The sequence below is a fragment of the Neoarius graeffei genome, chromosome 11 (assembly GCF_027579695.1).
Source record: "Neoarius graeffei isolate fNeoGra1 chromosome 11, fNeoGra1.pri, whole genome shotgun sequence".
Taxonomy (NCBI): domain Eukaryota; kingdom Metazoa; phylum Chordata; class Actinopteri; order Siluriformes; family Ariidae; genus Neoarius; species Neoarius graeffei.
This window is the reverse complement of record NC_083579.1, coordinates 82,329,475-82,355,996: the sequence shown is the minus strand read 5'-3', so window position 1 is coordinate 82,355,996 and position 26,522 is coordinate 82,329,475. Positions and strand designations below refer to the sequence as shown.

The 26,522-nt window shown below is 41.8% G+C and overlaps 1 protein-coding gene across 3 annotated transcripts in view; it reads left to right on the top strand.

Annotated features, from left to right (window-relative positions):
* pdzd8 (PDZ domain containing 8) overlaps positions 1–26,522 on the top strand; it is a 143,364-nt gene that overhangs the window by 54,798 nt on the left and 62,044 nt on the right. For all 3 annotated transcript variants that reach the window (XR_009655668.1, XR_009655667.1, XM_060934802.1), the window contains exon 2: positions 24,578–24,691. Coding sequence is in view for 1 of the 3 variants with exons in the window: in XM_060934802.1 (XP_060790785.1) it covers positions 24,578–24,691 (114 nt within the window). In the remaining 2 variants the exon portion in view is untranslated. The remainder of the gene's footprint in view (positions 1–24,577; positions 24,692–26,522) is intronic.

The following is a 26,522-nucleotide window of genomic DNA, read 5'->3' as shown; positions in this document are numbered from 1 at the left end:
ACGCTCGTCTCTGCCAGCAAGCTTGGAATTGTGGTTTAATATTCTAATTCAGTAGCAGGACGTTACCTCTGATTTAACACACACACACACACACACACACACACACACACACACACACACACACACACACACACACACAGTTAATCTCCCTGATGAGTAACTCCTGTGTGGTTCCTGGCGCTCACCTGACAGCTGGTGGAATGTTTGCGTCCCTGTGCACACCGCCGACTCTCCGCTTCCTGTCAGCTCCTGATTGGTTTGTAAATCTGTGGTGATTTCGTATTTAAACACGCTGATGGTGATGAGACTGTAACGATGTGGCGCGAGTTCATGTTACACAAACCACAGAAGGTAAAAACTCAAAGCCATATTTACACCTGATGGTTTCTGGGTTTAATCTCAAACACACAGCGAGACCCCACAGTAGAGTACAGCGTGCAGGCCACGCCCAAGACCGCAACAGCAGCGTCTTTCTCTTTCTTTCTTCTCTCTTTTCTTTGTTTCATTGTTTTTTGCTGCTCTTTTTTTCTTTTCGTTGCTTTTTCATTCTTTTTGTTGCTTGCTTTTTGTTTCATTCCCTTTTTCATTTTTTCTTTCTTGCCTTTTTTTGTTGCTTCCTTCTTTCTCTTTTTATTTCATTTGTGTAAATGTGCTTTCAGAGCCCTTTATGTTCTTTGTTCTTAATTTTTTTTCCTCTTGTGTGAGTTGTGGAGTTTCAACAGCAGCTTCATCCTGTGTAACAGCTGAGATAGAACTTTTTATACATAAAACACCTCTCTCTCTCTCTCTCTCTCTCTCTCTCTCTATCTCTCCCCTCTCTCTCCCTCTCCCTCCCTCTCCCTCTCTCTCTCTCTCTCTGTCTCTCTCTCCCCCCCCCTCTCTCTCTCAGCTTGTGATTAAGGCTACGTTTACATTAGACCGTATCTGTCTCGTTTTCTTCGCGGATGCACTGTCCGTTTACATTAAACCGCCTGGAAACGCCGGGAAACGGGAATCCGCCAGCGTCCACGTATTCAATCCAGATTGTGTCTGGTCCGGTGCTGTGTAAACATTGAGAATACGCGGATACGCTGTGCTGAGCTCTAGCTGGCGTCTCATTGGACAACGTCACTGTGACATCCACCTTCCTGATTCGCTGGCGTTGGTCATGTGACGCGACTGCTGAAAAACGGCGCGGACTTCCGCCTTGTATCACCTTTCATTAAAGAGTATAAAAGTATGAAAATACTGCAAATACTGATGCAAATACTGCCCATTGTGTAGTTATGATTGTCTTTAGGCTTGCCATCCTTCCACTTGCAAGTGGTAAGTGATATGCGCTGGGATCACACACACAGCGGCTCAGTCCCCAATCACTGCTCGTGCGCTTCACTCGCGCGCTCTGTGAGCTGCGCAGGGCCGGAGTGCGCACCCTCCAGAGGGCACTCGCTGTTCAGGGCGGAGTGATTTGGAGCGCAGCCGCTGAGGAGGAAGCGATGAGCCGCACTGACACATTTCAACTTGCGTGCCGAATTAGTCATGTGATTAGCGTATCCATGTATTGGCGTTGCTGTGTGCACGCGAATCGTTTTTAAAAACATTAATCTGATGATCCGCTGATACGGTCTAATGTAAACCCCACCTCAGTGCTAAAAGAAACTGTGGGATCCCAGAAACCCTTTATCCTTGGAGCTGCTTGGTTTTCAGTGGTTTATGGAAGAGTGGGATTTGATGTAATCAGTCCGTCTTGAATGGAGGGTGGTGGAGTTTAACCTGAGCATGTGGAGGACATCAGATTAGCGTTCTCCTTCACGCTCTCGCTGTATTAATGTCTGTCTGTTTTCTCATGTTTTAGTCACTGAAGTTTGGTCCAGTGATGAGTATAAATTATTAATTAATAGAAATGACATTTATTCACTCGGGGCAGAAGATTAAATGGTGATGTGGGTGATGGTTGTGTTGTATCACTGCACTGAAGATTTGTGTGCTACATGATGGAGCTGGACAATGTAAAATTAATATCATGGGTTAAATTATTCTATTTATTTCTATTAAAAATATATTTACAAATGAGGACTGGAAGTTCTGTTCTGTTCTGTTCATTCCCGTAACTGCGCTGCGGTCGTAGGGAGGCGTGAGAGATGCCGATGCAGTCACTCCTCTCTCATGTCTTTTCTCTGCGCTTGGATTGCTTGGCGCCGCCCAGCTCCTCTCCAAACATATTCGCGCCTCCCTACTGTAGGACCGGAAGTAGTATTTTTAAAACATTTTTTTTTCAGTGTTTAAAAATATTAATTTTTAAAATAAGATGATTAAATGTTTCGTAAAGCTCTCAATTATTAAACATTTTGTTTTTAGTTTTTTATTTTTATTTTTAATTTTTACTGCGAGTTGGCCTAGTGGTTAGCGTGTCCGCCTCTCGATTGGAAGATTGTGAGTTCTACTCACGGCCGGGTCATACTAAAGACCTTCATAAAAATGGTACCTACTGCTGTCTGGCAAGGCACGCTGCAGTACAGATGTGAGTGGGGAGGCAAACTTTCATGGTTACCAGAGGACACCCCCCCCCCCCCCCCCCCCCCCCACTGTGACCCTAGCTATCTAATAGGCGAGAGGCCGAGAGCTACGCAAACGGAGATCAGCGCCGCCCTGTGCGCCACGTGGCATGGGAAGGACTTTGACTTTTTTGATTTTTAATTATTGAATTTGACTGTGACCAAAACTTTATATCATTTTAAAATGTCTGAATGAGAGTTTGTAAAAATCTTTGAGTTCAATAAATGTAATATTCAAGTTATTGACTGAAGTTGAGGTGATTATTCACTGAGCCTGAGATGGATAACGGTTTTGGTATAAAACGCATCTGATTTTTATTATTTTAAAAATCATGGTTAAAAAAAGTTATTTATTTCAGTCTTGAAAATCTTCATGCGAGTGTACTAACTTTGCAGCGCAGACTTTTCACTGATCTACACCGAGTCACACAAAATACTTTGTTTTGAAATCGATAAAATAAATCACAGTTCCACCTTCCCTTTGAATAGTTTTAGCCCAAACTTCAGAGCATCTTTAGTGCTTTTAGGAAAAGCGTTTTCTTTCATCATCTGTAATTCTTCCTCACTTACGGTGACGACGCGATTGGACGCCGTTTTGCCGAGTCGCTCGAGGTGATTGGTTGAGAGATTCTGATTATTTCTCGATAATTAGTGCATGATTTTCTATAATCACCTGCATATTTATATTAACTACAAAATTTATCTTTTTGCACTAAATAAGAGGGGAAACTCTGTATAAAGTGTCAACATTTAATCAGCTGCTTCTGATGACGTTTGTAATTGTTATAAAAGACTAATGAGATTTGAGAAGTTTATTGTGGTATAAATGTTAAATTGTTACAGGAACCAGCTGTGAGATAAATGATTTATAATGCCGTTCAAAAGTTTGGGGTCACTTTGAAATGTCCTTATTTTTGAAAGAAAAGCACTGTTCTTTTCAATGAAGATCACTTTAAACTAATCAGAAATCCACTCTATACATTGCTAATGTGGTAAATGACTATTCTAGCTGCAAATGTCTGGTTTTTGGTGCAATATCTCCATAGGTGTATAGAGACCCATTTCCAGCAACTCTCACTCCAGTGTTCTAATGGTACAATGTGTTTGCTCATTGCCTCAGAAGGCTAATGGATGATTAGAAAACCCTTGTACAATCATGTTAGCACAGCTGAAAACAGTTGAGCTCTTTAGAGAAGCTATAAAACTGACCTTCCTTTGAGCAGATTGAGTTTCTGGAGCATCACATTTGTGGGGTCGATTAAATGCTCAAAATGGCCAGAAAAATGTCTCGACTATATTTTCTATTCATTTTACAACTTATGGTGGGAAATAAAAGTGTGACTTTTCATGGAAAACACAAAATTGTCTGGGTGACCCCAAACTTTTGAACGGTAGTGTATTTTATTTTATTTTTCTCTCTCACACTTTTTCTAACACTCTTGAACAGGAACTTGCTGTGCTGTGATGTGATATTGAGTTTTGTAATAACGGAAGGGTTAGAGGAACACTGCATCTAAAATACCACTGTGACTCCACAGACAGTTTTACTTTCAGGGAATCATGTGGAGGAGCGAACCTTCTCCCAGAAGTCCAGCCCATGATTTCATACTGTCCATTTTTTTGTTCCCCACTCTTTTATGGTTTGAGTAAATGAAAATGCTGTGCAGCTTCTCATGCCGGTGTTGGTGTAGAGTGTGTGCTGATCTGGGGTCAGTGCCTCGTGTTGCTGTCGGAGTTGTGAGATGATGTTGAGGTGGTCGCGGTGTCTGTGCAGGCTGTAAGCGGAGCTCTGTGTGTCTGCTGGTTATTTCCTCCACCAGCTGTGTTGGAAGAGGTTCTGTTTTCGGTTCTGTTTTCACTTCTGTTTGTTTTTTTTTCCCCAACATAACTCAAAAAGTAGTGAATGGATTTGGATGAAATTTGGAGGAAAGTTGAGCCATGGGCCAAAGAACACGACTAGATTTTGATGTAAATCTAGTCATGTATGTAGATCCAGGGGAGATTGATAGATATATATATAAAATGTTGTGCGTGTTTGTGTGCATGTCTTTTCCCAATGTAACTCAAAAAGTAGTGAATGTATTTCGATGAAATTTGGTGTGCAGCTTTAGTATCGTCCTCGGTTCAAGTGATTTTGATGTTGATAATGTGACTTGGTGAACGTACGCACTCTACCTAGTGCCCTAGTTTGGCCGTGTAGCTGCTGCAACCACTTGATTCAGGTTTGATTTAGTTGCTCAGCTTTGTAGTAACCTGATTTGATTTAACGATACAAGCTGACTACACTCGCTACTCGCACTGACCAGAGGCACTAACGATGTCTGTTAATTTCTTCCTAACTTCGTTTTTCTTCTGAATGTCTGTAGAGAACTATAGGGAAGTGCTTACAGTAGTTCTGATTAGAGTCAGCTGATCAGGGTCAGCGCTTCATCTCGGTGTAGAAATCCCCTTACCTGGGGTCAGCGTGCGGTGTTGATGTATTTATGTTGATCTGAGGTCACTCTGGGGAAGCTCGAGACAAACCCAGACCTGAGCTGTGTGTTTGCGTCTCACCTGCTTCTCTGTTCAGAATGACATTATTATTATTATTATTATTACACACTCGTCTGCTGTCTTGTGATTTTTAAGCAGATTGTAACGCACACCGAAGGACATTGTTTCCAGGCAACATTGGACCCTCCAGGCTAAATTATGAATCATTTGGAGAATGTCAGTCTGCAAACATGGTTTGTGTCCCAATCATTAAAGAATGAAAGTAGTGATTTATTTATTTATTTATTTATTTATTTATTTATTAAAAAGCATTGGGAAACTAAAATAGCAATGATTTCCGTTTTCTGTTTTACTCTCCATCCTTCCCACAAGTGTATCTTGGTCTTGGAACAGAGCTGAGCTTTTTATACCACTTTTTTTATTTTATTTTTATTTTTATTTTATTTTACATAACATGACTCGACCAATGAATCATGCACTCAACACTGGTCATGCTGCCACTGCACGTTTCAGAAGATCCAGTGCTGTGCAGTTAATACAGCTTTGGTGTTGATGTTCTACAAGATCTAAGTAAACTTTGGTTTGGTTTATTAGCCACACTTATCAGAATACACTCACCGGCCACTTTAATAGGAACCAGTTGTTGATTGTAAGATCCCTGTTCTTGGCTGCAGGAGTGGAACCCAATGTGTTGTTCTGCTGTTTCATGCTGAGATGCTTTTCTGCTCACCACGGTTGTAAAGAGTGATTATATGAGTTACTATATCCTTCCTGGCAAAAAAAGCTCGACCCAATCTGTCCATTCCCCTCTGACCCTCTCTTATCAACAAGGCGTTTGTTTCCACCCACAGAACTGTCGCTCACTCACTCAGTGTTTTTTGTTTTCTGCACCATTCTGTGTAAACTCTAGAGACTGTTGTGTGTGAAAACCCCAGGAGATCAGCAGCTTCTGAAATACTCAAACCAGTCCATCTGGATCAAACCAACACCCAGACCACAGTGAGAGAAAGTCACACTGTGAGATCACGATGTTTCCCGTTCGGATGTTTGAACATTAACATTAACTGAAGCTCCTGATTTGTGGGATTTGATGCGTCGTGCTGCTGTCGAGGGATCGGCTGATTACAGAACTGCAGAAAACACACAGCAGGTGGACGTAGGGGTGTTCCTAGTAAAGTGCAGTGTGTGTATATACATTTTCAAATTGAACAGATAAATACATAAAAAATTTGCGGTCAAAAGTTCTCACACAGTTTTCAGGGTGTTGGGTTTTTTTTTGGAACTTTTTTTTTTTTTTTGCAGCAGAATGATTGTACAGCATCTTTAATAGGAGGGGAAAAACAAGAATTTGATGCACAACATTTAATTTATTCTGCGTTTTCTGAAATCAACACAGGGTCAAAATTATACATTCAAAAATTTACGTATACCTACATGTATTATTAATTCAGCGGTACTCAAAGTCCTGAAATGTCTTAACTTGCCAACACCAAAGCCTCTAAAATCCCTGTTCGCTTCCCTGTGCACAGCGTTAACCCTCTGGGGTCTGAGAGAATTCTCTCTGGCACTCTAATGATTTTGTCACACTCTGATTTTATCAATTTCAACAAATCTAAGCGTTAGAACTGTGTTGGAATGTGTGTAAAACCATGACCTTACCCATTGGGACGAACCATTTTGGTCACTTGAGGTGATTCCGTTCAGTCTGAGGAATGGATTGAGCACAAAAACTTGAATCTGCTCCAATGATTTGGACAATTAACTGGCCATCAAAAAAGGTTTGTCCTATAGTTTTGGGATAAAGGGTTGGCAGTGGGAGGGGGGTGTTCAGTGAGAAAATGGAAAACCCCTCCCACTGCCAACTCTTAGTCCCATCAGGTCAAGTCCCATTGGGTAAGGTCATGATTTTCCACACGTTCCAACACGGTTCTAAAACTGCTTTTTACAACATCTTCATTTATCTGAGATAGATAGATATATCTCATCTCATTATCTGTAGCCGCTTTATCCTGTTCTACAGGGTTGCAGGCGAGCTGGATCCTATCCCAGCTGACTACGGGTGAAAGGCGGGGTTCACCCTGGACAAGTCGCCAGGTCATCACAGGGCTGACACATAGACACAGACAACCATTCACACTCTCATTCACACCTACGCTCAATTTAGAGTCACCAGTTAACCTAACCTGCATGTCTTTGGACTGTGGGGGAAACCGGAGCACCCGGAGGAAACCCACGCGGACACGGGGAGAACATGCAAACTCCGCACAGAAAGGCCCTCGCCGGCCACGGGGCTCGAACCCGGACCTTCTTGCTGTGAGGTGACAGCGCTAACCACTACACCACCGTGCCACCCCAGATATATAAAAAATATGAAAGTCTTCCGGATTTACCCGGAATTCCGGATATTTGACAAAACTCTTGAAAATCTCCGGTTTTCGGAATGGAGAAATTTATTTTTCGGATTTTTTGCACGATCGCGCGGCTTGTTTACGTTCGGTGACAGGGCGCCGCCATTTTTGTAGTCTCGCAATGCTTGCTGGTGTGTACGAGACCTTATGCTTACCTCATGTCATGTGAACGAGATTTTATTGTGATGTCATGCTTTAGAAAACGCGGTCTTTCTTTTGTGTACCTTTCTATTGAGCGTGACAATTGGAGAGCCTGATCTATTGAAATGTGTTTACCGAAGTGATAATAATTGTAGGTGCAATTGGGTGATTATTAAGTGATCAGTCTCATTAAATCTGAAGGTTAATAATTAAATTGAATCAGTCTCATTTGAATTGTTTTCATTAATTATCATTAAATCACTCATTGGATCAGTCTCATTAATTAATACCATTAATTTTGGTGCTTAATAAGTTATCAAACAGCTAAATTATGGTATATTCAAATTATTATGATCACTTACCGTATTACATAAATCATATGCACCTTTGAATTCTTTGAGATTGGGTACTTCAAAGATATTGGAACACAAACACAGTTTCAAAAATAAATGAATTTATTATAACAAAGATAAAAATGAATGTCAATTGAATTATATACACATGATATATACTTGATGAGCATGTGTGAGAGGCCTCGTGTGTGTGTGGCCTATGCAAAAGAATTAGCTCTGATAGCTAACTCAAAAGAAATAGCTTTGGTTGCTAAGACAAAAGAATTAGCTTTGTGTTGCTAGCTAAGGCAAAGGAAGGCTAGCTAAGGGTGTGTGTGTGTGTGTGTGTGTGTGTGTGTCACCACGTGGGGTTTAAGAACAAAGGATTTTGCTCTTGTTGCTAGCTAAGATGTGTTGGCCACGTGTGGAGACACAGGTTAGCCTTGTGTCACTAGCTAAGACAAAGGAATGCTAGCTAAGGTGTGTTGGCCACGTGTGGAGATACAGATTAGCCTTGTGTCGCTAAGGAGGGTGTGTCACCACGTGGGGTTTGAGAACAAAGGATTTAGCTCTGGTTGCTAGCTAAGATGTGTTTGTGAGAGGCCTGTGGCCTACGACAATAGGATTAGCTCTGATTGCTAATTCACTAGCTTATGCATTCCTAAATCCACTGAAACCTTGATGAGGTCAAAATGTGTGATAAGGAAATTAAAGTGTTAGTGAGGAATAAAGAGAAGCATGCACAGCCTAGCTATTAAAACAACTGAGAGGTCAAAACAAAATAGAACAATCAATCAAGTTCAACATCCTAAGTGTTTACAGTGTACACAATTAAACCGTTCCTGAGTTTAAATTCACACTGCTTCAATAAAGCAAATTCCTAAGACTAGCTTTTATGCCCAAATGCCAAGTCTTACTCAGTATCTTGCCTCTAGCAAGATTATGAAGAGATGTCCCGAGACTTTTGTAGTTTCACCGTTGTGAAGCACGTGAGGCGCAGAGCATTTCTTGGTCTGACGTGTGGTCACTCGTGATGGAAAGAAAGTCTCTGATCAGACAATGTGCACAGAGAATTAATTAGAAGGATCCGGTCGCTTCTAATTTTAAATTAACTGCTTGGGCTGCAGTCGTACGTACTGATGATGAATAAAACCGGTTGTAACTCAAGCTGAGTTTAAAAATCGCGCGATTCGGGACTCTACCATGGCCAAAGGTAAGTAAAAGAAACGCACGAAACTCTGATTCTTGCAAGAAACAAAGAAAAAGACGTCTTTATCTGGTTTTCTGGTGCAGGGTATCTCTTTGTGTCTAGATGGCTTGACATCCACGACGAGAGAGAGAGAGATGGAAGCGTTGTTCCGTTTCTTATGCTTTCATGGAGGATGTGACATAGATGATCCCGCCCCGGCGTGACGCAGGTCAACGCGGAAGCTGGTGATGGGAGTTGTAGTCCTTAAAGGGACTGTGTTGTAGTTCTTAGACGGACTGCGTACCAACATAATGTACAAACAAGTTGACAGGTTGGCGGATATCCGTAGCATAGAAGGAAAGGTAAAGAACAAGTTCAAATGGTCATGGCTGCAGGAGAAAGATGCAAACGATGACTTATTATCGGACTACCGTATGTGAGGAAAGTGGACAGGCCAGGATATGCATTATGCACGTGGTAAGTAATTTTTTCTTAATTTGTTGTACTTGAGATCCATGTTGAGATTTAGAAAATTGTGAACGAATTCTTATTGACTTGACGTGACTGATGATGACCGCAAATAAAAGTAGTTATCAGTGAGCGTGCGTGCTATTGTAAACCGTATCGGCGTATTGAAGTGTGAATGTTAGTTAAAAAGTGTTTGCTACCACATGCAGACAGCGTATGGCAGATATGCTAAAAAACTCAGGGAGAGGAAAAGGCACTGCCAAATCCAGCCTCTCAACCCAAGACAAGACAGTCTGTTCATAGCATAGCAAAAAACATCAAAAAAGCCATTTGGGGAAAGCGCAAGAGAAAACAAAACAGCTGTAAGGCTGTGAAACAACTGAAGAAGAGGAGGGTCTTGATTTAGTGGTGTCCGTTTCACAGCTGGTTTTCACTTACCCTAGCAGACTGTCGTCTTTGGTTTTTACAAAACTTTGCAGTGCATTCCATGTCTCTCTCTCTCTCTCTCTCACACACACACACACACAGTGGGGCAAAAAAGTATTTAGTCAGTCACCAATTGTGCAAGTTCTCCCACTTAAAAAGATGAGAGAGGCCTGTAATTTTTAATCTCCTCCAAACACGACAAGTTGAGTTTTTACCAAAAAGTTCTATTTTGGTTTCATATGACATTCTCCCAATCCTCTTCTGGATCATCTAAATGCTCTCTAGCAAACTTCAGACGGGCCTGGACATGTACTGGCTTAAGCAGGGGGACACGTCCGGCACTGCAGGATTTGAGTCCCTGGCGGAGTAGTGTGTTACTGATGGTAGCCTTTGTTACTTTGGTCCCAGCTCTCTGCAGGTCATTCACTAGGTCCCCCCGTGTGGTTCTGGGATTTTTGCTCACCGTTCTTGTGATCATTTTGACCCCACGGGGTGAGATCTTGCGTGGAGCCCCAGATCGAGGGAGATTATCAGTGGTCTTGTATGTCTTCCATTTTCTAATAATTGCTCTCACAGTTGATTTCTTCACACCAAGCTGCTTACCTATTGCAGATTCAGTCTTCCCAGCCTGGTGTAGGTCTACAATTTTTGTTTCTGGTGTCCTTTGACAGCTCTTTGGTCTTGGCCATAGTGGAGTTTGGAGTGTGACTGTTTGAGGTTGTGGACAGGTGTCTTTTATACTGATAACGAGTTCAAACAGGTGCCATTAATACAGGTAACGAGTGGAGGACAGAGGAGCCTCTTAAAGAAGAAGTTACAGGTCTGTGAGAGCCAGAAATCTTGCTTGTTTGTAGGTGACCAAATACTTATTTTACCGAGGAATTTACCAATTAATTCATTAAAAATCCTACAAATGTGATTTCCTGGATTCTTTTCCCCCATTCTGTCTCGTAGTTGAAGTGTACCTATGATGAAAATTACAGGCCTCTCTCATCTTTTTAAGTGGGAGAACTTGCACAATTGGTGGCTGACTAAATACTTTTTTGCCCCAGTGTGTGTGTACGTGTACACACACACACACACATATATATATATATATATATATATATATATATATATATATATATATATATATATATATATATATAAATTAGTTTGAAATCTTTAAAGTGGCATGATAAGAAAATATTCTTTTTTGATAGTTTGTTGGAATAAGCTCAGTTTTACAAGATAATGTGGCTGATTTTATCTTTTCTGTTCTGAATGAGTTTCCTGTTACAATAAATATATATCTGATTAATAAGAATTGTTTTGATATTGAATCAATTCAATTTCATGAAAGTGTGAACTATTTAATATCAGTTGAATTATTATTTTCTAAACATATATGCAGTATTGCACATAAGATGTGACAGCATCACTTTATATAAGTTTTGACATCCAATCATGAAAATTCTGAATTTAGAACAATGCACTCCTGAAAATTACTCATTAACTCAGGGAATTAAATTTGATGTTTTTGACATGTTAATCATTAATGTACATGAAAGAAAAAGGCTTAAAAGTTATAACTTGTTTTAGTGAAAAGTACTAAAATGCACTAGAATGCAGGGTTGTGCATGTTGTTATTAAAATTTTTTTGGCGGATGTCCCCCCCCCCCCCCCCCCCCCCCCCCCCCCATCTTAGTTTGACTTTCAAAAGTTCAGGGTTTTTTTCTTTGCTCCACTTTCATCTCTCTATTTAGGTATTTGACTTGATTCAGTGTGTCTTGAAATTAACTCTTGTACTGTTTTAGTCAGTTCAGAGCCACAGTCAACTGTTACACAATTACTCTAATTTTACTCCAACTCCAAATTTTACTCTCTAAACTCAAAATAGAGCAAAATTAACTATTTTTGAGGAAAATACTTTTAACTCTGGAAAAAATTGCTCAGTCATGTTTCCTGTGTTTTGCTCTACAGTGCATGTGTATCAACCGATCTGCTCATCAGAAAAAGAAGAAATGTTTACACTTACTCAAGCTGATCTTCGGCTGGATCGAGTCGAAGTTTTAAAAAAAAAAAGCCGCTGTTCATCGGTGTCGCAGTTCTCAAGATTGAACTGAATTGCTGTCTTGAAATTGAATCCGTGTCCTGAATAATCTGAAGCGCATAAAATGTGTGCCATCTCCCAACAAGTTTTACCTCCAATTAGCTTGAACGTTGTCTGACAGATTTTATCCTGTTTACCATGGGCATTCCTGAGAGAAAGCAATTGAAAGAGTGAATGTGATTTGTTCCCATGGTAACGGCATGATAGTCTTTTATGAATGTGTAAGTGCGCGCTCAGTGCTCCAACTCTGGTGTGACTGAGTAAGGCGACAAGTTTTATGTTTCATCTAATTTAGGTAATTTAAAAACTATATATTTGGCAGTGGGCACATAGGAAAGTATAAAGTTTGTGTCAATATGTTTGTCATGCCTGTATGATTTAAAGAACTCGAAGATATTTATCTAAATACATGACCGACTCATTCTAAACCTGATGAGCTTCACTGGCAAAGCTCTCGACCCCAAAGGGCTAAAAAGGGTTTGTTTGACTGCACTCATTGTATTGACCCACACACAGTCCAAGGAACTCAGTGCAGATCTGAGAAAGAGAATCATAGATTTACACACTTGGAATGTCTCTTGGAGCCATTTCTAAACAACTTAATTCCTTGACTGACGTCGGAGGGGTGCCGTGCTGGAGAGGGCAATCAGTGACCTCCAACATTCTCGATCTTCTGCCAATCGCAGCAGTAAGTTGGGGGCTTGTCTGGACCACTCTATGTTGTCAAGCCAGGATTTCTGCTGGCGTCCTCTCTGGTGGTTTCCTTCCACTGTTCCCTGGAGGATGGTCTTGGCTAGTGAGTCATGGTGGGTCACGTGGCCGTACCAAGCAAGCTTGTGATGACAAACTGTGGCTAAGAGTGGCTCCTGCTTGCCTGCATGTGCGGTGATCTGCTGTAGAATGTACTCGTTCATCTTGTGCTCTGAGTAGTGGATGTGAAGGAGTCTTCTGAAGAACTTGTATTCAAAAGCTGGGATTCTCCTCTTGGTATCTGCAGTTAGTGTCCAGCTTTCACAACCATACAGGAGGATGGAGACCACCAGGGACTTGTACAGCTCAATCTTGATGTGAAGGCTGATGTCACTGCTCTTCCAGATTGCATTCAGCTTGATCATGGCAGAGGTGACCAGTCTGAATCTGGCGAGGACTTCTTTGGTGGAGCTGCCATCTTTAGTAATGATGGATCCAAGGTATTTGAAGTGAACCACCTCTTCTAGCTTCTGGCCATTCAACATGATGTTGGTTGTTTGCGGAGTGGTGCTGCTGACTAGGATCTTGCTTTTCTCAGCACTCACTTCCATGCCGAACGCTCCTGGTGCATGCTCCAGTCCTATGGTGAGGTTCTGGAGTTCCTCTTCACTGCCTGTCATGAGGTCGATGTCCTCGCCAAACCTCATGTTACACAGAGGGCGTCTGTTGATGGAAATAGACGGATGGAAGTTGTGCAGTGTCTGTCATGTTTTCTAGATAGATGTTGAAAAGTGCAGGAGAGGGAAGGCAGCCTTGACGCACTCCAACTGATGTTCTGAAGGGCTCTCCAATCATGTTGTTCATAATGATGGCACTGTTTGAGTTGTCGTAAAGACTTTTGATCAAGTTAATAAGTGTGCTGTCAAACAGGCCTGTCGTAGTATTCGATATACCGACTTATCGTACAGTAAAGGAAAATGAACTCGGTAATTTATTTATTTTTTTTACCGCGATTTTGGCATTTACATGCTGTACATCTACATAGGGAAGTCACCAGAGTATTAGCTTGACCCATTGACTGAATAAAACGCCGCACTGTTTTCTGTCATCTCGCGCGGCTCTGTCAGAGACGGGGCCTCCCAGCATGCAACAGTTATCCAGCCAGAGTATCCACTGAATGGGGAAAAGACAGCACCACGTTGCTCTGTTGTACAGACCATAGGCGTAGAATTGGGTATGGCTGTGTCCCTACCAATATCAAACGGTGGCTGATATGTCCCTACCAATATTTCTGATTTGAAGAGAGAAGAAAAAAAAATCACGCTCTGTGCGCGGTACACAAATGGTTACTGTAGGCTTCCGCTGGACGAAACCAGGCAAAATTTGCTCATGAATATTCGCTCTGGGGGTGTGGTCGCAAAAACAGCAAGCAAGTCTGGCTAGCATGTCAATTAGCAAGTGCGGTTGCAGTGCAGTGAGCGGCTGCTAGCTAGCAAACTGTCCTTGAGGAATGCAATGTTAGATGAGCTCGTAAAATTAATCAGTTAACAACAGTTTGTATTCAATGTGTAAAAACGACAACATACGAATTATGAGTTTTTCTAAGTTTGTGTGGCGTGTAAATAACAATCCGACTTGATTCCGACAACAACCGGAGTTCATTAAGGTCCCAAAGACATTATTAAATCATTTCAGATTGTGCTAATGTTGGCTAATATTGCACTGAGTCTTGCTTGTGAAGTGCCTGCAAACTTTAGCATCCCGCTAACCCTGAATCTGAAGCGCTTCAGTTCAGACCTGCAGAGTCCTGACCGAGTTTTCGTGTAACATGACACACACAAACAACAACCCCGATGGTGATGTGACCCTTTTAATCAAATAAAACGTTTTCAGATAATAAGCAGAACAACCTCCGCCTTCTGGATCAGAAATTTTTGGTGACTCCGCCTCTCTTTTGAAAACGTCACATCCCGAGTCCTCACATCCGCTGAGCTGATTGGTTTTCGAGGCGGTTCATTTGAAAGCTGGAGGCCAAGAACTTTTCTCTGTAGAACCCTGTCACCCCCCCCCCCCCCCCCCCCCCCCCCCCGCTCTGGGCTCAAGAACACAACTAAAGGGCAATAATATAACAACCAATCAGAATTCAGATCCATTCTGTTGCCAAGTAAAATTGTAACCTTTCAACATGTCAAAGTTCTCGAGCCCTCGTGCTGTTTTACCGTTAGATCAATCACACATCAGCTGAAACTACAGTGCCTTGCAAAAGTATTCATACCCCTTGAACTTTTTCACATTTTTCCACCTTACAACCACGAGCTTAAAAGTTTTTTATTGAGATTTTATGTGATAGACCAACACAGAGTAGCACAGAATTGTGAAGTGAAACGAAAATGATAAATGGTCTTCAAAATTTTAAACAAATACAAATCTGAAAAATGTGGTGTGCATTAGTATTCAGCCCCCTGTACTCTGATACCTCTAAATACAATCCAGTGCAATCAACTGCCTTCAGAAGTCGTCTAATTAGTTAATAGAGTCCTACTGTGTGTAATTTACTCTCAGCATAAATACACTTGTTCTGTGAAGGCCTCAGTGGTTTGTTAGAGAACACTGAAGAACAAACAGCATCATGAAGACCAAAGAACTCACCAGACAGGTCAGGGATAAAGTTCTGGAGAAGTTTAAAGCAGGGTTAGGTTATAAAAAATATCCCAAGCTCTGAACATCTCAAGAAGCACTGTTCAATCCATCATTCAAAAATGGAAAAAGTATGGCACAACTGCAAACCTACCAAGACATGGCCGTCCACCTAAACTGACAGAGCGAGCAAGGAGAGCACTGGTCAGAGAAGCAGCCAAGAGGCCCATGATCACTCTGGAGGAGCTGCAGAAATCCACAGCTCAGGTGGGAGAATCTGTGCACAGGACAACTATAAGTCGTACACTCCACAAATCTGGTCTTTTTGGAAGAGTGGCAAGAAGAAAGCCATTGTTGAAAGACAAGCATAAGAAGCCATGTAGGGGAAACAGCAAACATGTGGAAGAAGGTGCTTTGGTCAGATGAGTCACAGTTGAACTGGGCGGCACGGTGGTGTAGTGGTTAGCACTGTCTCCTCACAGCAAGAGGGTTCTGGGTTCGAGCCCAGCGGCCGGCGAGGGCCTTTCTGTGTGGAGTTTGCATGTTCTCCCCGTGTCTGCGTGGGTTTCCTCCGGGTGCTCCGGTTTCCCCCACAGTCCAAAGACATGCAGTTAGGTTAACGTGGGGCGGCCTTGGGCTGAGGTGCCCTTGAGCGAGGTACCGAACCCCTGACTGCTCCCCGGGCGCTCTGGTGTGGCTGCCCACTGCTCTGGGTGTGTGTGTGTGTGTGTGTGTGTTCACTGCTTCAGATGCATTAAATGCAGAGGATAAATTTCACTGTGCTTGAAGTGTGCATGTGATGAATAAAGGTTTCTTCTAAAAATTATTTTTGTCCTAAATGCAAAGCGCTATGTGTGGCGGAAAACTAACACTGCTCATCACCCTGCACACACCATCCCCACTGTGAAACATGGTGGTGGCAGCATCATGCTGTGGGGATGCTTTTCTTCAGCAGGGACAGGGAAGCTGGTCAGAGTTGATGGGAAGATGGATGGAGCTAAATACAGGGCAATCCTGGAAGAAAACCTGTTGGAGGCTGCAAAAGACTTGAGACTGGGAAGGAGATTCACCTTCCAGCAAGACAATGACCCTAAACATACAGCCAGAGCTACAATGGAACGGTTTAGATCAAAGAATATTCATGTGTTAGAATGGCCCAGTCAAAGTCCAGACTTAAATCCCATTGAGCATCTGTGGCAAGACTTGAAAATTGCTGTTCACAGACGCTCTCCATCCAATCTGGCTGAGCTTGAGCTATTTTGCAAAGAAGAATGGGCAAAAATTTCAGTGTCTAGATGTGCAAAGCTGGTAGAGACATACCACAAAAGACTTGCAGCTGTAATTGCAGCAAAAGGCGGCTCTACAAAGTATTGATGCAGGGGGGCTGAATACTAATGCACACCACATTTTCAGATTTTTATTTGTTTAAAATTTTGAAGACCATTTATCATTTTCATTTCACTTCACAATTCTGTGCTACTCTGTGTTGGTCTGTCACATAAAATCTCAATAAAAAACTTTTAAGTTCGTGGTTGTAAGGTGGAAAAATGTGAAAAAGTTCACACTTTTGTAAGGCACTGTAGCATTCTAAAACCAGTTAAAGATCCCACAGAAGAGAGCCGACTCCCCCTGCAGCCTCATGGAACGCAGTGTTTAAGGCTCCGGATGGGTTTTACTTCCATTTATGAGGGAAAGGAACAGACACCCTCCCGACAGTCAGTGCGGTATTCGCTTGTAAAACACGTTTGCAAATTGGTAGAATGAGTTAATCATCACATGCAAGATTTGCAATTAATCGCATATGTATTTTTTATTATTATTATTATTATTATTATTATTATTCATGAATTACTACAGTTCTGAACTTCAAATTTTAAAAGTCTGAACTTTGGAGAGATGATGGAGACTCTTTTGGTGGAACACAACAGAGCAAAATTTTGTGACCCTCTGAAGTTGGCGCCACTGGGGGTTGGCATTGGGTTTTTGTCCTCACCAGTGTTAATACCAAACCCACGCCCTTACCTACATGTTATCTCGTTCTAATTGTTATGTTTATCCAAGTGGCAGCTGGCAATACGTTGTTGCTTTGCACTTTTTATCTGGGTGCTAATCTTTGAGAAACTGGATTGGCAGAATGTTGCCTGTGAAGAAAAGAATGTCTTTATTACACTGTGCCAAGTTAATATTTATTTAAGTGCAATTTTTAAGAGCCACAGATTGTATTTTATTTGTTTTTGTTGAGTGGTTTTATTTCTTTAGGTTATTTATTTATATTTGTGTATATATATATATATATATATATATATATATATATATATATATATATATATATATATTTTTTTTTTTTTTTTTTACGTAAAAATTTATATAATTCTTACTTTTTTTTTTAAAACAAGTTGACTTAAAGTTTACTGTTCTTTGAAAGGGTGTATTTGCATGATTATTATTATTTTACTAGTGGCATAAAATTGTCTTGAAAAGATGTCAACAAGATCATTTATTGCAATAATTTCTGAGACAATATATCGTCCAACAAAATTTATCATGTCCGTTATAATTTCTTATCACCTGCCGTAAGCCCTCCTGCCAGACACAATCGAAAGCCTTTTTGAAGTCAATGAAGTTGTGAACCAGGCGGTGCTGATGTTGTAGGTGTTTCTCAATCAACACTCTGATGTTGAAGATCTGCTCCACAGTGCTTCTCTTGGGTCTGAATCCTGCTTGTTCTTCAGCAAGCATTTCTTCTGTCCTTTTCTTCATCCTGTTTAGGATAACCTTGAGCATTACGTTGCTGGGATGGCTGAACAGGCTGATTGTCCTGTAGTTTTGGCAAAGTGTCGGGTTGCCTTTCTTAGGGATGGTGGTAATCAGAGACTGGGTCCAATCTGTAGGCCATTTCTTGGTTTCCCAAATCCTTTGACAAATGGCAGTTAGGATTTTAATGAGCTCAGGACCTTCATGCTTCAGGAGTTCAGCTGGTACATTACCGACTCCCGGCGACATGCCTCCCTTGAGTGTTCGCACTGCCTCTTCTACCTCCTCCCGTAGTATTGGAGCATCTCCTTGTTCCCTATTGGTATTGGGATATTCAGACAAGATGGTGGTGTCTGGACTGAGCAGGTAGTTGTACAGCTCGCTGCGGTATATTGTCCATCGATTCAGTATGTCTGACTCATCTGTAAGCAGGGATCCATTCTCATCTTGAATGTTTCTTGTACTTGACTGTTGTTGTCTGGTCAACATCTTCAAGGTGTTGAATGCGATCCTGCTGTTGTCTTCTGTCATTCCTTTATTAATGGTTCTGCATTGGTCTGGTATCCAGTTCTCTTTGGCTTCCTTCATTTTGGTTCTAATGATCTTGTCCACTGTGCTGTACTACTGTGCAACCGCTGGGTCTGTCTGTTTGGTCTCTCTTAGTTCTTGTCTGGTATTGCATAGCTCTAGGATGTCATTGGTGATCCACGGGTTTGTTTCTCCTTCTTCTCTTCCCCAAAACGTGTTGAGCTGTGTCCTGTAGGATTTCCTTAACACTGTCAGTGAGGGAGTTTGTCTTCTTGAAGCAGGTTTGACTGCAGCAAACTTCCCTCCGACTGTTGCTTCAAATACAGCTGCCACCTCTGGATCTTTCAGTTTCTCGATGTTAAATCTGATGTGAGGGCTTTTGGACTTGAAGTTCTCTTTCAGCTTTTGTTTCAGTGTCAAGACCATGTCGTGGTCACTACCGATGTCCGCTTCAGGGAATGTTCCGGTCTTGGCTTTGTTGATGCTGGATTTGAATCTGCATGGCGCCAGGGTGAAGTCAGTTTGGCCGTGTGTCTCACCGTTGGGAGAGTGCCACGTTGTTCTTCTGGAGGTCTTGTGGGAGAACAGTGTGTTGGCTAGGGTGAGTTTGTGACTGCTGGCAAACTCTAGAAGCCTTTGTCCCCTGTCATTTGTCACTCCTACTCCAAAACGTCCAACAGTCCCTGCCCAGTGGTCGTATGCGTCCTCTCCTACTTTGGCATTCCAGTCTCCCATAATAACCAGGAGATCTTTCTTTGGGATTTTCTGGATTGTCTCTTCAATTTCTTCATAGAATTCCTTGACAGCCTCATCTTTCATAATCTGTTGTGGGGGCATATACTTGTATAATAGTGATGTTCTGTGGTCTTGTGGCGATTCGGGTGGCAATGATTCGACTGCTGACTGGTGTACAGCTTAACACAGAGTTCACGCTCTCCTTGTTGACAATAAAACCTACTCCGTGCTGGTGTTTGATGGTGTCTCTGCTGTACCACAGTTTGTGGCCCTCATCTACTGGTGTTTCTCCACTGCCTCGCCCTCTGATTTCTGACAGGCCCAAGATGTCCCAGTTGTATCTGGCAAGCTCGTGTGTGAGTTCTTTGATTTTACTGCAAGTGTATAGTGCGCATGTTCCGTGTCCCAATGATGGCGTTTTCTGCAGGTAGTCTGATGGCAGAAGTTTTTGTCTGTGCCCCAGTAACAGACTTGTCGCTCCCACCCTGTGGCACCACTGTGGGTAGTGCGGTTGTTGGTAAACCGGGCCTCAACCGATCCGGCGTGCATGTTTGTCTTTACTGTGTCCATCATTGGCTCCCTGAAAAGCCAATCATCTACTGAATTGGGAAGCACATTAAGCCAGTCGTGTTGTTGCACTGATGCAAGCGTGCAGTTGTGCATGTGTAGTAGAAGTATAGTGACCTTGCAGCAACCTTGCACATGCGTAAAAGAAGTATAACCCGTGTGTGTGTGTGTGTGAGAGAGAGAGAGAGAGATGATGGAACAGCAGGCATAAGTTACTCATCCTGATCTCTCTCTCTCTCTGTGTGTGTGTGTGTGTGTGTGTGTGTGTGTGTGTGTGTGTGTGTGTGTGTGTGTGAGAGAGAGAGATGATAGTTACTCTTTAAGTGTAGCATATTTGCACCATGTGAACCCTCACGATCTGGATTTATAAATGTCTTTTTCTTGTAAACGCAGCCATGGCCTTTTTCTTTTGAAGTCCCAGGTCTCCAGTGTGACTCCCACAGCTCCCATAATGCTTTTGAGAGCAGAAAGTAAAAGCTGTCTGTTGACTTCAGACTCTGAAACCCTGCAGAAGAACACGGGCACAAAACCGCCTAGAGATAAAACGGAGTGCGACTGTAACACAGTGTGTAGTGATTACAGAAATCACATCAAATAATGCTCTGAATACATTCATATAATTCCATTCAATAAATCTAATGATACGGTGATTTGATCACACACACACACACACACACACACACACTGTTTGAAGTACAAGTTACACAAAACGACAGATTGGGGGGATTGAGAGATCCTGAATGCAGGTGGGTGTGATTGTTTGCTTCATCATTCTTCATGTGCTATTGTTTATGTTAATGCAGTACACGTTGCTTAATGCTACTACTGTACTTTCATTCTTGTATTATTAATAAGAGATTAGATTTCAGCCTTCCACCCAGTGTCCCTACGGCACTGATACCCCACACGTGCCCCAGCCCGGTGTGCGGGGAGGGTGTTTTTATACCACACTTCGTTCCATATTGAAATTTCCCAGATGTTATGAAACTGTCGGAAAAAACAAACAAACTTAAAAATACTGATTTAATGCAGGCGCATTAATGACTTGCAGGAAAAATCCAACAGAACGGATCATTCAGTGTTCTCTTTCCATATCGGTAGATATAATAAAATATAATTACGAGTTAAACCTGAGGCAGTAAAGACTTTCCAGATGAGGAGACGCAAGAGAGAATCTGTGTTTATCTCCTGCTTTAAGAATGCATGAGTGTGTTTTCCTAAGAATGCTGCAGGTTTCAGTGTTATTAGCACAGAGCGAGCCTCAAATAACACAAGTCCTTTCATGTGTAAGCGTGCTACACTGCGCTACAGTGTGTGTGTGTGTGTGTGTGTGTGTGTCAGCCTCGGTTCGGAGGGTTCAGTTTGGAAAGCTGTCAGAGGGAAGAGAAGAATAATATAAAGTACAGACACTTGGTATATTTTACTTCTGTGATTTTTAAACTGTTCATTTTTGGATTACGCTTCATTTTTGTGGCTCCGGCCTCAGAGAGTAAATGTATACGCTGTATTTACTGTATGGACACGGGATCAGAAAACTATTATTTATAAGCCACTCGGACCCATAGGGGACTCCCCCCCCCCCCCCCCCCCCCCCCCAAAACGATATCTTCTTTCATATTCATCGTAAATGCTCCCGGGCGAGGTTTGCTTTGCCTGGAAACACTGGTTGTACAATAGAGCTTAGAAATTGCTGAACAATATGCACATTTTGTATGGTTAATTAGGGCTGGGGGATATGACCTCACAATTGTACTGCAATATTTAAATAATATTGGCTGACTTTTGTGATCAGATGTATTTCATTCAGTGAGCATGATACTGAACGAGTCAAAGGTGAGTAGCTGAATGGAATATATCTGATAGACCCTGAATGAATGAATTTATTTATTTATTTTTACACATTTCTTTCAGGTGTTCAACGGATCTTTCTCTTTTCAAAATTCTCTCAAAGTCTTCTGTATTTAATGAAGTGAACCTGGCGGCCATGTTTGTTTACAAATTGTCAGTTGCTCACTAGTGTGGAAGTTTTACGTCTTCGTGTGACGTCATGTTGTTTTGACAACCGTGCAATATCGTAAACCATATTCAACGCTCATTCTCCATTGGGTAGAGTGATGTAATACACATAGGATAGGTGATATGCTAACAATATTGCATGCTATCAAACTGAATGAATGAAACCCGCTAGAAGGGAATAGAACATGTTTTTATTCCATCGAAAAAGTGTCCTGTATGGATAATAATTCCCGATATTTCACAACATACACCAATCACCTATAATGTAATGACCACTGAGAGGTTAATAATAATAATAAAATGAATTACATTTGATTATAGTGGCACCTGCTGAGGGGTGGGATATATTCGGCAGCAAGACAACAGTCAGTTCTCAAAGTTGATGTGTTGGAAGTAGGAAAAAATGGGCAAACTGCTGAATTACATACATGCTGACACTTTGCTGTTTTAGCCAGCATTAACTTTTTCAGCAGTTTGTGTTACAGTAGCTCTTCTGTGGGATTGGACCATATGGGCTAGTCTTCATGCCCCATGCGAATCAATGAGCCTTGGCCGCCCATGACCCTCTCGCTGGTTCACCGGTTAGACTTCCTTGGACCACTTTTGTTTGGTACTAACCACTGTGTACTGGGAACACCCCACAGGATGGGCCATTTTGGAGATGCTCAGACCCAGTCATCTTGCCATCACAATTTGGCCCTTGTCGGAGTTGCTCAGATCCTTACGCTCGCCCATTTTTCCTGCTTCCAACACATCAACTTCAACAACTGACTGTTCTCCTGCTGCTGAATATATCCCACCACTCGACAGGTGCCACTGTAATGAAATAATGAAGATATTCACGTCACCTCTCAGTGGTCATAATGTTATGGCTGATCGGTGTATGATGATGTATGAAAATAATGTTCAAAGGCAAAAGCACATGACGGCACATGCAGACAGTTTAATATATATGGGCACTAGGGGGCGCTTATCCGCTCATTCTTACTCCTGGGACAGGTTCAGGCTCATTGGACACCTGTTGTAAATGCGCTTCACTCCCAGGGTGCTTCAGTGCTGCCCTTCAGCGCTGTGTTTTTGCTCTGGAACGCTGCCTGTATTTGCTTTGCTTTTGTTCCTGGTGTTTTGGCCTTGTTGTCTGTATAATGAATAAATATAAAAAAGGGGCTGCAAAAGTAGGTACGTGTTTGTACAAAACGTTAGTATTAAATGAAACCTAGCACCACTATTATAATACTGGAATAATCCTGACTGTGTACCTACTTTTACAGCCCCCTGTATCTTTTATTTATTTATTTGTGTGAGGATTTTTTTTTCATCCAGTTTACTCTTGTTTACAGTTAATAACACTTTTCCCCTCTGTGACCTCTCCTGGTGTTCGCGCCTCCATCCCTCACGACTGCAGACTGTCAGATTGCATTATAATAGACTTGTGCATCATGCTACAGACACTTGATCGATGCGTGGTAGTGGGTCATGTTTGGGTTTATTCCAGAAGCCATCAGACTGGTGAACAGTAACAGTGCAAGAGATGGTCAGTTTACCTTGATGAAGTCACTCACACTTTAACTTAATTTTATCCATTCTTTTCTAATGTGATGCGAAAAAAAATATATATATATATATATATATATATATATATATATATATATATATATATATATATAATATGGTAATTTCCAAGTTTGTATTTTTTAGATTTGTTTGTATTTTAGTCGTGTGTGTGTGTGTGTGTGTGTGTGTGTGTGTGTGTGTGTGTGTGTGTGAAATTTCTGTGCACTTTGCTTACCTGCTTGCCTTGATTTGCCCCTTGGGGGATGAATAAAGTATTTTGAATTGAGTTCCATTCATGGTGGTAAAAACACTAGAGCTGATAATGGTTATATCCCAACAACAATATTTGTAGCTCATTAGCCGTAGGGTGATGAACTGTTACCATCACACGGTGTCCATCCATCCGTCTGTCCACAATTCACAAAACTTGCTACTGCTCCCTGAGTTTTCAATGGATTTTGATTCTGATTGTTTTGTTTGGAAGATCTAATTGTTTTCCTGAAGAAAAGCTTGGCTAACTGTAAACGAGTCTGGTTTCTCATGGTACAGCCGTGTGAGCTACTGCATTGCTGGTGCTCTGGTATTGATTATATCGCCCAGCTCTATGGTTACTCCACCTATACTGATGGTTTTGGTTATACTGCATGAATTGCATGCAAAAATAATGAACTATAGGCTCCTCGACTCCCTTCCCTGGGAATTCGAAGCGTTGGAAAGTGAGGGTTGATTTATTCAGATTTGCTCAGCTGTTTAGACCGTATGAAAATGTCGACACTTCAGAAGGCACAGTTTCAGGGTTATTAAGGCTTGACGTGGCCTGAACCTAACTGTGATTTGGTGTATTCGGTGGTATAAGATTCAAGCTCCAGGACAGATGATGAACAAGGTCACAGTTAGAACTGAAAGATGGTGGGAGGAGTTACACAGATATAATAATGATTGGTATAATGTGATTTCTTGTGAGCTTGTGTGGCAGAAATGTGTGATAGACTCTGCTTCTGTTTGCTTAACAGGTATAAACCCTTCTTTCCGTTCCAAGTGCAGCCGACGCCGGAGCCAGACTTCTCCGTCCGAGACGAGCGGCTGGTGGAGGGACGCCTCCGTGTGACGCTTGTTGAATGTAGCAGGTAAGTGTGGGGGTTACACGGGATCACGGGTGGACACCGAGACCAGGATGGAGCATGCTCATTATCATTTACTTCCAATGTAGAATATTACAGATGATCATTTCAGTGATGTGTGGCTGATTCTGGAGTGTTAAGTCTTCATCATCCGGGCTGATTACTGATCACTCGGGTCCGAACACCAGAGAGAAATCGGTGACTCTGTGATGACGAGGCTTGTTGGCGTGTGTGGTGTTGTATATCTGTAGTCATGAGTCAAGTAACGCAAAACCACTTCAGGCCTGGTGTTATAGAAAAATAATCAATGTTGAGGTGGTGTTACGGTCCTGAAGTTGATTATTTTTCTACAGCTGAACATGTTTCGTTTCTCTCGTTCCGTAGCAATTTGTCCTTGATATAATTGTCATTTATTAATGAAAGATGCATCACAGTTTTTATCTGTTTATAGCTACAGTACTGGCAAGTCTTAGGCACTTCATACTTTTTTTAAAGCCATTATTAAAAAATGTTCTGTTTCTGGTCCACCGGCCGGGTGAGCGCCGTTTGTGCGGTTGAAATTTTTTTTTTTTTAATGCTGGTTTTTTGAAATTTTTTTCGGGTTCGTAAATCTAAAATCGAACTTGACATTTCCGCATTCCCAGGGCTTTCCACTAAGGCTCATACTAGCCAGCCATGACAAATAAGTAGCCAGCCAGGGAGGGAGAGTAAACACAAAATAAACTCCTGTGCACGCAGTTCCCAGGATTAAATGTATTTTCCACAGACCGTTTATTTATTCACTTTACTCAAATACAAAGTAAAATGGCAGTAAATCTTCTTTCTTTTCTTGCGTATTGCATCATGAGGCGTTCCTGGCTTGTAAATCTCTTATTTTCGGTGCGTGACACATTCACGCAGCTGAGCATGCTATGAATTAACAACGACAACGGTCTGCAGTGGGGCGACGCAATTACACACTCAGCCAACATTTCTCCATTTGTGTACGAAATTACACTCCAACCACTCAGTTTGGGTTCATTTACAACCAACGGTGTCTTTTGATGCCAGCACGTAATTGAACGAGAGAAGACTGGTTTACCGGAGACAAAATAAGCGTCATCTCTGCTTCTGTTCCCTCCGACACACTACTGCCTCCGCCGAGTGCGCACGCACTCTGAATTGAATCAGCTCTGCACATGCGCCGTGCGGCACAAAAAAATGTCCGCCACCATGAAGGAAGGAGATCTGGAGTTTTCAAACATTTGCTTAAGTGTGAAATCGCAAAATGGTATTCTAGCGAACAACAAAATAGTAAAGATTCAGAAAAACAAATCATTCAGTGATCATTTTAATAGTGTAATTTCATCCGAACCAGGCCTAACGCTCGATTTGTAGTTCTAAAAAGTCCGTGTGTCGGACATTTTAAGTACCTTTGTAAAAGTTTTGCAAATGTTGCAGTCAGCATTTAAAATGCTAACTTAAAGTTTTTGTACAAGTTTCAGTTGATTAAACTGTCATTTTATTAAATGTGTCTGCTTTTGTAATAAAGTACTGAAAGAAAAAGCAAACACAGCATTGCGATTTCTTATCCATCCATTAAAAAATAAATCCCTCCCTCCCGACTGAATTTTTTTGCTCACCCGGTGGACAGGAAACGGATTTTTTTTTAAGGATGGCCTAATCACTGCTGTGATGTCTGGACTGAGGAAACTGGTTTAGCCTCGTCTTGTCGACCTGCGGCTGTAGAAGCTGCCCGCTGTACCGTAAAGCGTGATGCAGTTTTCATGAGAGGTCTTGGGGTTGCGACACCAGAGTCACACAGTGCTAGAACTGTGTTTAATTATTCCAAATTATT